Raw genomic sequence first — 14932 nt, forward strand, 5'->3', positions numbered from 1 at the left:
TAATAAATTCAAACATCTTTAGTTTCCCTCATGTAAGGAGACAAAAATAGGTAAATTTACACCTGTTTAGCAATTAATGTTCCAGTATTTTATCTTATTTGAAATGACCTGGATATTCATTGAAATCCCATCATTTAACTTAACGTATCAAAACTCAAGCTACCAAAAATCTGGAGAAACTATTTTAGATAGACATACCCAAAGCATAATTATTCCTAAAAAGTTCACCTGAAAACACTTATCTCACTTACCTTTATTTTATAACTTGTGAAAGTATCACCGTACCAAGTTAACTTTTTCTTGCTGACAAACTGCAACAGAAATAACATGAACTTATTGACCTTTAGTTAACCTAGGTACAGTAAAAGTAAGACATCTATATTGATTAAACCAACAAGCTTAAGTTAGATTTGATACCAGGTATTAATTTAATATTGAATATTTCCTAGATCACACGAACCTGAAATTTATTCTGGCCAGTTTCTTTTACATTTAGAAATATTGAATTTGTAAGCATTTACCATTAAGTCAATTAAATAGAGCTTTTTAAAAATTTTAATTTTGGTAACATTATCCAGAGGTAGAGACATATCAAATGTATGGTGTGTACACAGACATACAAACAGGCAAAATTAGAGTTCTCATAGCTTCACTTTAACACTTAGCTATGAATCAGGTATTACAATGTAAACTTACTAGTTTATAAATAACAGTTGGAATAAGTTAAATTTGCTTGCTCAGATGACTAAGGACTTATTATTTGTGGAAAAGACTTTTAAGATTTGTATTTTTCCTTGATAAACCCTTAAAGAGATGATGAATTAGATTTTAGGTTAGGGAGACTTTCCAGCAAATTCTTCCCAGCCTTTCAACTTAAGATAACCTACTCAGTGTCTAAACTGAACAAAATCATCCCAGCCTTTCAACTTAGGATAACCCACTCAATGTCTACACTGAGCAAAAATCTTCCCAGTCTTTCAACTTAGGATAACCCAGGTACCTCTTTTTGAAACTAAGCTTCAAGGATAATCTATGCCTCCAGAGAGGAGTTTAACACAACCCAACAAAACTTAGCTTCATCAGTCAAGAAGGGGAGACCTGAGAACCAGGAAAGATGTCTGCTCTGGGTCACTTCATTGGTAGTCAAAACTGTCGACTGAAAAAAAAAGTACAACTTAAAAGTTGGGAATTGCAAAAAGACACATGCACCCCAATGTTCATTGCAGCACTATTTACAATAGCCAGGTCATGAAAGCAACCTAAATGCTCATCGACAGATGAATGGATAAAGAAGATGTGGTATATATATACAATGGAATATTACTCAGCCATAAAAAGGAACGAAATTGGGTCATTTGTAGAGACGTGGATGGATCTAGAGGCTGTCATACTGAATGAAGTAAGTCAGAAAGAGAAAAACAAATATCGTATATTAACGCATATATGTGGAACCTAGAAAAATGGTACAGATGAACCGGTTTGCAGGGCAGAAATTGAGACACAGATGTAGAGAACAAACGTATGGACACCAAAGTGGGAAAGTGGCAGGGGGTGGGGTGGTGGTGTGATGAATTGGGCGATTGGGATTGACATGTATACATGGATGTGTATAAAATGGATGACTAATAAGAACCTGCTGTATAAAAAAATAAATAAAATAAAATTCAAAAATTAAAAAAAATGTTGGGAATTGTATTTTATTCTGAGAATTTACTGAGGACTTATGTCAGGGATACAGCCTCTCAGCGCTGAGGTGTTCTGAGAGGTAACAGAGGAGACAGGATATGTAGAATTTTTTGCGAAAAACAAAACAAAACAAAAATCCAGGTAGTTGAAGCTCAAAAGATTACTGCTAATTAAAGAATACCAGTGGGGGGCTTCCCTGGTGGTGCAGTGGTTAAGAATCCGCCTGCCAGTGCAGGGGACACAGGTTTGAGCCCTGGTTCGGGAAGATCCCACATGCGGCAGAGCACCGAAGCCTGCACGCTCTGGAGCCCTCACCACAACTAGAGAAGAGCCTGAGCGCTGCAACTAACACCCGATGCAGCCAAATAAATAAATAAGTAAATAATTTTTAAAAAATACCAGACATCTCAAGTTAATGAACTTAGTGCATTTCTACGTATGGGAAGACACAGGAGTCTGGGCTTATTGAAATTATTCCTTTGATATACACCTTAACTATCTAGGGCCAGTATCCTGTTCTCCTCTATCCTGAATCCCCTCAGAGATATTTTGTGTATCTCTATAAACAACCCACACCATGTATTTACTATCTGTGCTCTCTTTACTACTAGAAAGAGAGCCATCATCATCTTTAAATCTAATGTGATTAGAGAGCCAATTCTAGAAACCCAAGAACCAATTCAGAAAACTCATCCTTAAATTCTCTTCCTGTAGAACCACTCTTGGTTCCCAAATCTGTGTTAATCAGGGGTCTTCAGAGAAACAGAACAAACAGGAAAGATATATAGATAGAAAGAGATTTATTATGAGGGATTGGCTTACATTCTTATGGAGGCATCTCGAGGAGGGGTTTGTGCCTGAGTGGGTTCTCAATGTTGCACACTTGTAAACGACAGTTAGTTAAGAGGAAATTTATGAGAAAATATTCATGGCAGAGGCTCATGCCTAGAAGCAGTTATTAGCTTACACCTCTCAAGGAGATTGCTTTAGCTCTCTAAGTGGTTTTCTCTACTTACTAGATGGCTTAGGTGGCTCTATAAGGGACTCAGTTTTTGGGTTTTTTTCCCTTGGCCACACCGCTGAGGCTTGCTGAGGATCTTAGTTCCCTGACCAGGGATCAAACCCAGGTCCTGGCAGTGAAAGCGCAGAGTCCTAACCACTGGACCGCCAGGGAATTCTCATCAGCTTCTTTACATTAGTTTCCATGGTCATGTTTTCATCTCTTAAGTGCATCATCGCCCTTGTGGAACAAAGGTGCTGCTTAAAGTATTGGGCCTCCTTGGTAGTGTCACCTGACACTTTGACGTCTCCTGAATCACACAAACTTATATGGCAATAAATTAAAATTTCTCTTTTATCCTGCAGTGCTGTGGAAGACAGCTATAAACAATTGAACAATCTTGTCAACTTCCCTCAGGACTGATCAATGACCTTGAGAAGATTGCAAAGGAAAGCAATTGCACGTATGCCCTCACATGCATAATTCCTGCCAGTGCAGGATGGGATCCTGTTTTTATTTATAATTTTTATATTTTGTAAACATGGGCTTTTTGCAATTAATTTTTTTTAAGTATTGCATTCAAATATTATTTATCTTTTTTTGCTTTTTCCTTTTCCTGTTTTTCTTTTCATACAATTGATTTTATTTTTTTGTACTTAGTTTTTTTAATTGAAGTAGAGTTGACTTACAAGGTTGTGCCAATCTCTGCTGAACAACAAAGTGACTCAGTTTTACACATAAATCCATTCTTTTCTTTATATTCTTTTCCATGATGGTTTAACACAGGCTATTCAATATAGTTCCCTGTGCTACACATTAGGACCTTGTTGTTTATCCATTCTAACTGTAACAGTTTGCATCTACCAACCCCAAACTCTCAGTCCATCCCTCCCCCACCCCCCTCCCCCTTGGCAACCACAAGTCTGTTCTCTATGCCTGTGAGTCTGTTTCTGTTTTGTAGATAGGTTCATTAGTGCCACAAGTATTATCTACCTTCATCACAGAATTTTTAGCACCTCCCTTAAACATTGCTCCCTGGAAATGAGAGCCTCACTTGCCTCATCCTAATCCTGGTACCAGTTATTAATTTAATAAGAAAAGGCTACCACTTCAAAAGATAAGTGAAGACCATGAAAAAGCAATTTCAAAAAGAATATGTATGTATATAATAAACATTGGAAAAAAAGACGTGTAAATGCAATGGTACTCAAAAGTGTGCTTGTTCAGGTGTAGAGGTTGGTATAAATGATTAAATCTCTATCAAGGGAAGAAAAGAAAATCCTATCTAGTCCTCCCTAGATTAAGTGGGTGTATGCTTAAGTAAGTGGGAGGGGCCAGCCCAGCTGATCATATAAAGCCAGCCTCGCCAGGGCTGTTTATCTCTCTTTTGGTGGAACCAGGCTTCGGAGCTCCCTTCCAAGATGGCCGAAAACAATTCTCCATACAGTAAGTTCCTCACACATCAGACTGCAGTTGTGGTTTCCTTGGTTTGGGGGGGGGGGGGGCGTGGGTTGGGCTGAAAACATAATGGGCTTGTTAGAAGTTGTGGGAGTCCCATTTTTCAAACTTTTAAATAACTGCTAGGGTAAGGGAAAATCAGTTTCTCTCGTGTAATATGAAAATATGCTGTTTTCTGTGCATCTAAGCATTGGGAATTTCAGAAAGATGCAGGCATGTAAGAACTAAACAATACAAATTATTGTTTAGGGGAGGGAGATGGGAGGAAAAAATAGATGGGAAGAAGGAAAAGGAGAGAGACGCACTAAAAGAAACTAAGGGAGGCATCAAAAAGTCCTGAGACCAGAATGTCTTTGGAATCCAAGTAGCTTCCTGATTTCTCTCTCCAGACTGAACTTTTCTCCTGAACTTCCAGCTTTGTCTACCTAACTGCTTACTCGTCTGTAACAGGCATCTCAAACTCAACATGTCCCAAACTGAACTCCCGATGTTCAAATCCAAACTCTTCCTCCTATTGTTTTCTTTGCACAAGAAATGTCAATTGTTCATGCCAAAAACCTAGGAAACATCCTTGACCTTGTCTTTCTCTCATAACCTATATCTAATCAGGCTGAAAATTCTATTGGCTTTAACGAAATATTTTAGGGATCTTCTGACCATTTCTTGGACTGTTTCCACCATCGTCATTGGATTATATTTTTTATAAATCTATTTATTTTATTTACCTTTTTATTTTGTTTTTTTAATTTTCGGCTGCGTTGGGTCTTTGTTGCTGCACGCGGGCTTTCTCTAGTTGCGGCGAGTGGGGGCTACTCTTAGGTGCGGTGCACAGGCTTCTCATTGCGGTGGCTTCTCTTGTTGCAGAGCACAGGCTCTAGGCGCGTGGGCTTCAGTAGTTGTGGCACGTGGGCTCAGTAGTTGTGGCTTGTGGGCTCTAGAGCTCAGGCTCAGTAGTTGTGGTGCAGGGGCTTAGTTGCTCCGCGGCATGTGGGATCTTCCCAGACCAGGGCTCGAACCCGTGTCCCCTGCATTGGCAGGCGGATTCTTAACCATTGCGCCACCAGGGAAGCCCTCGTCACTGGATTATTGCAAGAATTGATCTCTCTGCTTCCATTCTGACCCTGATTTAATCTGTTCTCAACCCTGTAGCCCGTGTGATCTTATCAAACTGTCAGATCAAGTCTTTTATCTACTCCAAACCCCTCGGTGACTTCCCACCATACTAAGAGTCAAAGGCACATGGTCGGAAGAGGTCCTATATAATCTGCCCTGCCTGGGAGGTTTAGGACCTCATCTGTTTCTGTTTTGTTTCCTCTTCTCCAGACTTATGGCCTTCTTGCTCTTCCTATCTATCTTATTTCTCTGTCATTTTTTCCTCATTACTTTGGTCTTATGCATAAAATTCTATCACGGGAATATACCATATTTTACTTATCCATTCTCCTAGCAATGGGCATTCAGTTGCTTCAGCTGTTACTACAAACAGCATTCTGAAAAATGTCATGTAGATGTAGGCAAGAAATGGATTGCAGGGTTACAATTACTTACTATACATAATTTAAACAATCATACCCTGATTGCCCTACAGATAATCTTAAATAAATTACATTCCACCCAGCTCTCAAGAAGGGTTCTGATCTCCCCACCTTACCCCCATCATTGCAAGCTGCTGACTTTTATCTGGTTTTCTACCTTTTTGAACTGAAGGTTTCAATTACGATATCTTTAGTTCCAGCAATTTTTCCCATTATGCATTTTGGTATCTTATTTAGTATATAACTTTTTCTATCTCAATATAACATAGGTTTTCTTGTACATTATCTTTCTATTTTTAGCTTTCATACGTATTTAATTTTTTGGCATTTATTTTTATATACTGTATATTGTGTGACCCAACTTAATTTTTCTTCATATAGTAAGTCATTTTCTGTATCCAACACTACCCTTTCACATTGATTTTGGAGGCTATAGCTATCCCAATTCTAAGTGTGGACTTTAGTTACTAATAATGTATCAATATTGATTCATTAGTTGTGACAAATGTACAGTACTGATATAAGATGTTAATAATAGGGGAAACTGGGGGTACAATATATGGGAACTCCCCATACTATGTTTTATTTTTTAAATGATATTTATTTATTTATTTAAATTAATTAATTCATTTATTATTTTATTTTTGGCTGCGTTGGGTCTTCGTTGCTGTGCGCGGGCTTTCTCTAGTTGCGGCGAGCGGGGACTACTCTTCTTTTTGGTGTGCAGGCTTCTCATTGCAGTGGTTTCTCTCGTTGTGGAGCATGGGCTCTAGGCACGCAGGCTTCAGTAGTTGTGGCACGCGGGCTTAGTTGCTCCGTGGCATGTGGGATCTTCCCGGACCAGGGCTCAAACCTGTGTCCCCTGCATTGGCAGGTGGGTTCCTAACCACTGAGCCACCAGGGAAGCCCCTCGCCTGCATTTTCTTGACTCATATTGCTCTTGATCCATATGAACAGAACACATCAATTTTTCATGTTGTTTCAAAACAGAAGACCTTGACTCCCTAGTCATGGCATTCAGATCAGCTGAAGAAGTTCAAGAATCACCTTTGTGTGCTTAAGGGCTTTATAATTGAGAGTTCTTTCCTTCTGGGTTCTCGTGGATCCAAAATGAAAAGAGGAAATGAGAGACAAGCTCGAACCTGAAGTTTGAATACATAAAACGGCCTATTTAATGCCTCTCTCCTAATCTTTCCACAGAGGCCGTGGCCACAAAGTGTAGACGCAGCCGCACCAAATTCACAGAAGAGCAATTGAAAATCCTCATCGATGCATTCAACAAAAAACCTTACCCGGGTTATGCTGCCAAACAAAGACTTGCTTTGGAAGTCAACACTGAAGAGTCTAGGATCCAGGTAAGTTACAAGTTCTGTATCTCCAAGATGAGAAATAGAAAGGGAGGGGGGAACCATTCAGTGAGCACATATCATGTGCCAGTGTGACAAGGGCTTTTTTTTAAAAAAAATATTTATTATTTATTAATTTGGTTGCACCGGGTCTTAGTTGTGGCACATGGGCTCCTTAGTTGCAGCAGGCGGGCTCCTTAATTGTGGCTCACGGGCTCCTTAGTTGTGGCGTGTGAACACTTAGTTGCAGCATGCATGTGGGATCTAGTTCCCTGACCAGGGATTGAACCTGGGCCCCTTGCATTGGGAGTGCGGAGTCCTAACCACTGTGCCACCAGAGAAGTCCCGTGAAAAGGGCTTTGAGTGGCGTGTCCTACTTGACACTCAGAATGAACTCCCAAGGATGTTGCTCTTAATCTCACTTCACGAATGTGGATACTGAGGGTGAAGGAGCTCCCAGGAGTGGGCAAGAAATATGTAGGTACACCTCCAGAAAAGAGGAGGTATGTGGTGTGGTGGCACACTTATTCCAGGGTGTAAATCCAAGTAAGTCATTATAAGCGATGTGGTCACAGATAGGCAAGTGTCTGACGACATGGTAAGATTCCAGAGGAATTGTGGGTGATGTGAGGGTTAACCTTCCCCTTTCAATGAAATACAATAGACCAGGGAGTAGTGGACTGGTGTGCCATTGCAGATTTAGGCTGGAGGGGGTTCTTAAATACATAATAATTGCAGCATCTATTTATTAACTTAAAAAGATTATTATAGCAAGTCATGTTGGGACCAGGTCATGAAGATGCTAAATGCCAAGCCTTGATCTAAGACTTAGTCAAATGTGACAGGGATCAGTAATAATAATCCTGAGCTTAGGGCTCATAAGAATCACTCACACCCCCCCCCCTTTTTTTTTGGCCACGTCGAGGCATATGGGATCTTAGTTCCCCAACCAGGGATTGAACCCATGCCCCCTGCAGTGGAAGCACAGAGTTCTAACCACTGGACTGCCAGGGAATTCCGAGAATCACTCCCTTTGGAGAAAGGCAGCAATGGGGCTGAGATGAGATAAACATGCTTAGTTCTCTCATTTTCTTTTCCTCTTGTAGATCTGGTTTCAGAATCGAAGAGCTAGGCACAGGTTCCTGAAAAGACCTGAGAAGAACTTAGACTTAAGACAAGACCGAGTTTACCCTGAAGAGAATATTCAAGGTAAATAGCCTGCTCCAGTCCTGCTACCCAGCAGAGCCTCTTGGGTACCCAAGTGCCTTTTTATAGTGAAGCCAACTACTGCTCTGAGTGGGAAAAGAATGTTTTCTCCTACAGGGCCTCCTGTTCAGGGTCTTTGGTAGCAAAGGGCTCAACATGGCCCCTGGAAATTCTTCCCCACAAGGTCCAGGGACCTTCTGGGGCTTACCTGATTTGCACTGGAGTCCAGCAACTCAGCCAAATATTGCCTCTCCTCTAGAACCTTCCGTCTTGAATAGGCTGGGACAAGGCCCTCCCAAGGAGAGGCAACATGTTCCAAGTTAGATGGTGGGATGTGTTTGGGTTCCTTGTTTTAATATGTAAAGTGATCTCAAATGTTCCTCTGCCTTCAATCTTTCACCTCCTCCAGGTATGAGAGACAGACGATGTCGTACCAGCTACACTTCTTCCCAATTACAAACTCTCATGAATGCGTTCATGGAAAACCCTTATCCTGGGATTGATTCCAGAGAGCAACTTGCTGAAGATATTGGGGTTCCAGAGTCTAGAGTCCAGGCAAGTGATAAGGAATTTGATATTGGTAGGAACATATATAATGAGACATCTCGGAATGACTTCTCCAACAGGGATTAATTCTCATAGATATCATAAGCAGGACAGATGGGAAAATGGGATTTCTGGTTTGGATACAGGGCTACATAGGTGCAGCTCTTCCAAAACAATCAATCATTCATCTGTAGAGTGGTATCAATATATGCCTTCAGGAAGGAGGTCAAAGTTCAGTGCTATTAGGTGACTTTTCTAAAGTCTGGTTTTGGGGCTCCTACAATAGACCTGTGTTTATTCTACTTGGAACCTCTGAAAACCAAAAGTAGTAGCTGTGAAACTACTACAGCAATTAATTACGTCTTATGGAAAGAAAAATGTCTTCCTTGGGACATCCCTGGCGGTTCAGTGGTTAAGTGTCTGTGCTTCCACTGCAGGGGGCACAGGTTCGATCCCTGGTCGGGGAACTAAGATCCTGCATGCCACGCGGTGCAGACACAAAAAAAAAGAGAAAAAAGAAAAATGTCTTCCTAGAAGATATTACTCTATCCTGCATCATGGAATAAAAATAGGTGTTTTAGAGAGGAAGGAAAGAAGTGGAAAGAGAATTCCAGGCAGAGGAAAGAGTTGCAATATAGGCATGGCACTTTAGGGAAAGACTAATACTTGTAATGAGGGGATCGTGGGGACTTTCAGGATATGAAACCCATCACTAGATCATAAAGGGACTCGGTACAAGATTCAGAATCTTGAGCTTTATCTTGAGATATGATAGACTTTCCCAGACATCGTATGGAATGTCAATGATTTGGGAATTAGGCCTAAAGGAAGCCACCTCTTCCTCCCCTTTGCCTTATGAGAAGAGCAATGGTGAGGCTTGCATGACATCAATTGTTTTCATTAAATCTCTTTGTTTTACCCACTTAGACTTGGTTTCAAAACCGAAGATCTAGACTCCATATCCAGAAAAAAAGAGAACCTGAAGAAGCTTCAGCCCAAAGACAAAACCAGGGACAAGATCTCTGAGATGGGAGCATTCAAGGTAGCAGCCTGTTGTTCCCAATTTGGCTCACAAGTGGAGTCTCCTGAGTGCTCAGTCCTTCCACATGGTGTAGTCAACTCCAGCTTCCACTGTAGCAAATTAATCAGACCCAAGGAGAGGGGTTCGTGGGAAACTCTGATTTATAGCCTGGTGGTCAGAAGTACAGCTAACAACCTGAACTTGAGATTGGCCTCTGAAGTCGGAGGAGTTGTAACGGAGCAGGACCTTATGGTGATTTCCCAGGACAGATTCCCCCCACCCCCATATCCTCTGCCTGCTTTTTATCTGTAGAAAAACTTTAGCTGAATAATAAATTTAAATCAGAGAAATGAGAAAAATGCAGAAATGAAGGAAAACAGTCAAACAAGATGAAATAATACTTCAGCTATTAAACGAAGTCAAGGATCTTCAGTTCCTTCTCAAGGCTATAGATCATATTCTGAGCCATATCCTTTAAGCTGTTTTGTAGATACTGAAACCCCCCCAGAAGGAAGAAGTTAACTACATGATGACCAGACTGTAGCCACAACATAAGCTTCTCCATCTTACACAATTCTGAGAACTCACCTCAAGGAAGTGGAAACAAACTGACCGTGGAATTGAAGATTAACTGTACTTAAAACAATCAAGATGATGTTGATCAGACCACCACGTGAACAATTTCAAGATGATTGTCAGAGATGACTGTGCTACTCTTCACACAGCCACCCCCGCAGACCTGTGCATTCCTGAAATTCCCCTTTAAAATCTCTTGCCCTTGATCAGCAGTGGGGATTTGTTTTTTTGGAACATGAGTCTAGCTTCTCCCCAGGATGGTCGGCTTCCTCAATAAAGCTATCTTTGTTTTTACTCAACGCTAGTCTCTCTGTATTGGATTCCTGAGTGACAAGCAGCAGAACCTGAGTTCAGTAACAGAGTCTTAGGACTGAGCCCCTAACCTGTGGAATATGATACTATCTCCAAGTAGATAAGAGTCAGAATTGGGTTGAATTGTAGGATACCCAGCTGGTGTCCCCAGCATTGCTTGGTAGTGTCAGGGGAACCCCCCCACCACCTCCACACATTGGAATTGGGTCCAGAAGCCAAATAGGATGCCCAATATAGTAGCCACACAAAAAAATCAAAAACAATATAGTAGCCACAAGCCACAATGGACTTCTGGGCACTAGAAATGTGGTAATGTGACAGGAACTGAATTTTTAATTCAATTAATTTTTAATTAAAATTTATATAGCTACATGTGGCTAGTGGCTATCCTATTGATCAGTGCAGATCTGGAAAGCGTTTTAGTAACCATTTCATTCAAGAATACATGAACAGAGGGCTTCCCTGGTGGCACAGTGGTTAAGAATCCGCCTGCCAATGCAGGGGACATGGGTTCGAGCCCTGCTCTGGGAAGATCCCACATGCCACGGAGCAACTAAGCCCGTGCACCACAGCTACTGAAGCACACGTGCCTAGAGCCCATGCTCCACAACAAGAGAAGCCACCCCAATGAGAAGCCCATGCACCACAACGAAGAATAGCCCCTGCGCGCAGCAACGAAGACCCAACGCAGCCAAAAATAAGTAAATTAAAAAAAAAAAAAACATGAACAGAGTCTTTCTGATTTAATAAATGTGCTCCTCAAAACACTGGTACCTATTTATCTGATGGCAGTAATAAGTTAGAACGTATAATGCAAACCTATATCTTTATCACAACAGAACCAAACTATAAGGATAAATTTCAAGAGAATATACATGGCCCAAATGAAGAAACTTAAAATGTTACACTAAGGCACCTAAAAGAAAACATGAATATTGATAAGAGTCCTCAGGTAGGAAAGAAAGAAAATATCCAAGGACCAGAAGAAAGACTGTCTGATATGACGCTGGTGAGGAGGTTAAAGCTAAGCAAGGTGGGGGCGGGTGGGGTGGCAGGAGAGGTAGCCCTTTGTGGGAATTTGAGATTTAACAGAAAGGGAAAACGATGGGCCATTGAACGGTTTATAATCTGTTTAAGCTTAAAAGGGCATCCATTTGGAGAATAAGCAGGGCAAGTAAGAGAGGAGGCTCACGGAAGAGAAGTTGGGGTTGTGAGTTAGAGGATAACATCAGTTCTAGATACTTCAGGGTTAAGATGCATGTGAAATGTCCCCTCCACCTCATCTGCTGGGAAACCCCTGAATCTGCCTGTGGGATGGCAACTCTCAAGGTAAAGATAATAATGAACATATCCAATCACTTTGTGCTGGGCACCCTTCTTTTTTTTTAAAATTTATTTATTTATTTATTTATTTAGGCCGTGTTGGGTCTTCGTTTCTGTGCGAGGGCTTTCTCTAGTTGCGGCAAGCGGGGGCCACTCTTCATCGCGGTGCGCGGGCCTCTCACTATCGTGGCCTCTCTTGTTGCAGAGCACAGGCTCCAGACGCGCAGGCTCAGTAGCTGTGGCTCACGGGCCTAGTTGCTCCGCGGCATGTGGAATCTTCCCAGACCAGGGCTCGAACCCGTGTCCCCTGCATTAGCAGGCAGATTCTCAACCACTGCGCCACCAGGGAAGCCCCTGCAGCTTTTATTGGCGTTCATGAGATCTTATGGAAATTGTAGTTGAAGAGGTCTGATAAGATTAGAATAGGTGGGGCTTGCTGCTTCTGATGGGATATGAGTGCTGTCTTTGTTTTCTGACTGGATTAAGATGTTGGCATGAGGTAGGTGGGGCTGATTAAATTTATTATGATGGTTCATTTACACCATCAAAAGTACTCAGGTCTTTTCATTTCCAGTACAGCCAAGGAGAAGAAGAGGTCATAGGCACTGGGAATCAGCCTAGACAGTTTATACCAGATTCCACTGGAGGTAGGCTGTTCTTTTTGCTGCCTTAGAAGTCAAACGTTTTATATTTGTATGTTGGAGTTTTGAATTTTCATGTTAGAAAGTGCTGCACCCAGGACGCCCCCAATACTTTCAATGGCCTCGAATCCTCGGCATCATGGGACCATGGTTACATTCTGACCTTATCATTTTCCGTTCTCAGCTTTCTTCTCTGTGCTCTAGCTGAGCCCATCTTTGCCTCATGGTCTTGGTACAGACTCATTTCAAAGGTGCAGTCGAACTTCTGCTTCTTTTTTTCTCAGTTTATCTCTATGGTATATACCAACATCTTATCTGTACCCATGTATTAGGTTCCTCTTACCCTCTTCAATATTTATTCTATCAACTTTGTGTGCCTTCCTGGAGACATTCCCCCTGGAGGCCTCCATGACCCGGTGGACCCCTTGCTATCACGGCTTGCTCACAGCTTCACGCTGGGGTGTCGTCTCCCCTTGTTGAGTGTCCTTGTTTCTGGTATCCTCTCTCTTGGTTTACTGCCTCATTTTGTGTGTTCGCTCCTCCAGTAGTTTCCAGACAAACAGTACGTGAAAAGCTTTAAAAAATACTATGTGCACTTTGCTTTACAATTATTTGTCATTTAAGTCATTGATTGTCTTTTTGACCCAAGATTGTTTTTGATAATTCTGTTTTTAAATTTCTGGGGCGTAGGAGGGTCTTCTGTTTTTTTAAGATAATTTCTTTTTCTTTTTTTTTTTTTTGGCAGAGAGGCCTGTGGGATCTTAGTTCCCCCACCAGGGATTGAACTCTGGCTCCCTGCAATGGAAGCACAGAGTCCTAACCACTGGACCACCAGGGAATTCCCAAAGGTTTTATTTTTTTAGAGCAGTTTTAGTTTTACAATAAAACTGAGAGGAAAGTACTGAAATTTCCCACATGCTCCCTGTCCCACCCATGTATAGCCCCCCACCCCCATCAACATACATTAACCAATCATTATCAACCAAAGTCCATAGTTTTCCTAAGGTCTCACTCTTGGTGTTGTACATTCTTTGGGTTTGGACGAATGTATAATGACATATATCCATCAATAGAGTATCATAGAGTATTTTCACTGCCCTAAAGATCCCTTGTGCTCTGCCTATTATCTCTCCCTCCCCCAACCCCCTGGCAACTAATCTTTTTATTGTCCCCATAATTTTGCTTTTTTCCAGAGTGTCATATAGTTGGAATCATGCAGTAGGTAGCCTTTTCAGATTGGCTTCTTTCACTTAGTCATATGCCTTTAATTTTCCTCCATGCCTTTTTATGACTTGATAGCTCATTTCTTTTTAGTGCTGAATAATATGCCAGTGTCTGGATATATCACAGTTTATTTATCCACTTACCTACTGAAGGACATCTCGGTTGCTTCCAAGTTTTCCAGTTATGAATAAAACTGCTATAAACATCTGATCCAAATGCTGATAGTGCTGAGGTTGAGAAATCCTTTTTTATATGAATAGATAACATGTACTCTCTGTATCCTAAAATTATGAATTTGTCTTCTCTTTTGTTCTGTTTAAAAAAAATGCATAAGAATGTAGAGTTTTAGTTCTTTATACATTTTGAAATAACATTCACAGCTACTTTAGCAAAAAAGTCAGTCTTTTAGCAAAAAAATTTTAAAAATATCTTGCAAGACTTTTGCCTACTATGAAAGAATTTTTAAAAACACATGCATTAGGGAATTCCCTGGTGGTCCAGTGGTTAGGACTCTGAGCTTCTACCACCGGGATCCTGGGTTCAATCCCCGGTCGGGGAACTAAGATTCTGTAAGCCGGGCGGCGTGGCCCCCCAAAATTTCTTTTTCTTTGTTCCTCACTTTGTTCTGTGTGCATTGGAAATAGGTTTCGTGAATCTGCACAATAAGCTGAAGAATTATGAACTGATAATAATCAGAATCAAGGTAAATTACAGATACAGGTTGTATGCAGCTATGCAGATAGTAGTTTATTCACAATTTTGAAAGTTAAGCTTGATGTTGGAATCTGATCAGAACAGCAGGCTGGAACACAAATGCCACTACACATTTTTTCTGTCCAAGAGGACACATGCCAGCTCTTAGAGGCAAAGAGATTTTCAGTTGCCAGCAAAAAAAAAAAAAAAGCTGGTTCTACAAGTGTGATTTCCAGCACTTTGACAGGAATAAAATGATGATTTAAGCCCAATGTGGCTGGAGCAAAGAGATCGAGGGGAGCATGGAGTGACTCAGGCTTTGAGTGGAAATCTGTCAGATGATGCCGGACACCACGATCCATGTG

The 14932-nt window shown here is 41.2% G+C and overlaps 1 protein-coding gene and 1 non-coding gene across 2 annotated transcripts; both read left to right on the forward strand.

Moving 5' to 3' along the window:
• The first annotated feature begins 4107 nt into the window (after positions 1 to 4107).
• DUXA (double homeobox A) lies at positions 4108 to 10121 on the forward strand. Its single transcript, XM_059905383.1, is given in 6 exon segments — positions 4108 to 4132; positions 6880 to 7034; positions 8132 to 8234; positions 8641 to 8786; positions 9705 to 9819; positions 10111 to 10121. Coding segments are annotated over 6 exon segments (555 nt in total).
• Positions 10122 to 14360: 4239 nt separating this feature from the next.
• Positions 14361 to 14433, forward strand: TRNAR-UCU (transfer RNA arginine (anticodon UCU)). Its single transcript has one exon. It is a non-coding gene; the product is annotated as a tRNA-Arg (tRNA).
• The last annotated feature ends 499 nt before the right edge of the window (positions 14434 to 14932 follow it).

Source organism: Balaenoptera ricei, chromosome 19 (assembly GCF_028023285.1).
Source record: "Balaenoptera ricei isolate mBalRic1 chromosome 19, mBalRic1.hap2, whole genome shotgun sequence".
Taxonomy (NCBI): Eukaryota; Metazoa; Chordata; class Mammalia; order Artiodactyla; family Balaenopteridae; genus Balaenoptera; species Balaenoptera ricei.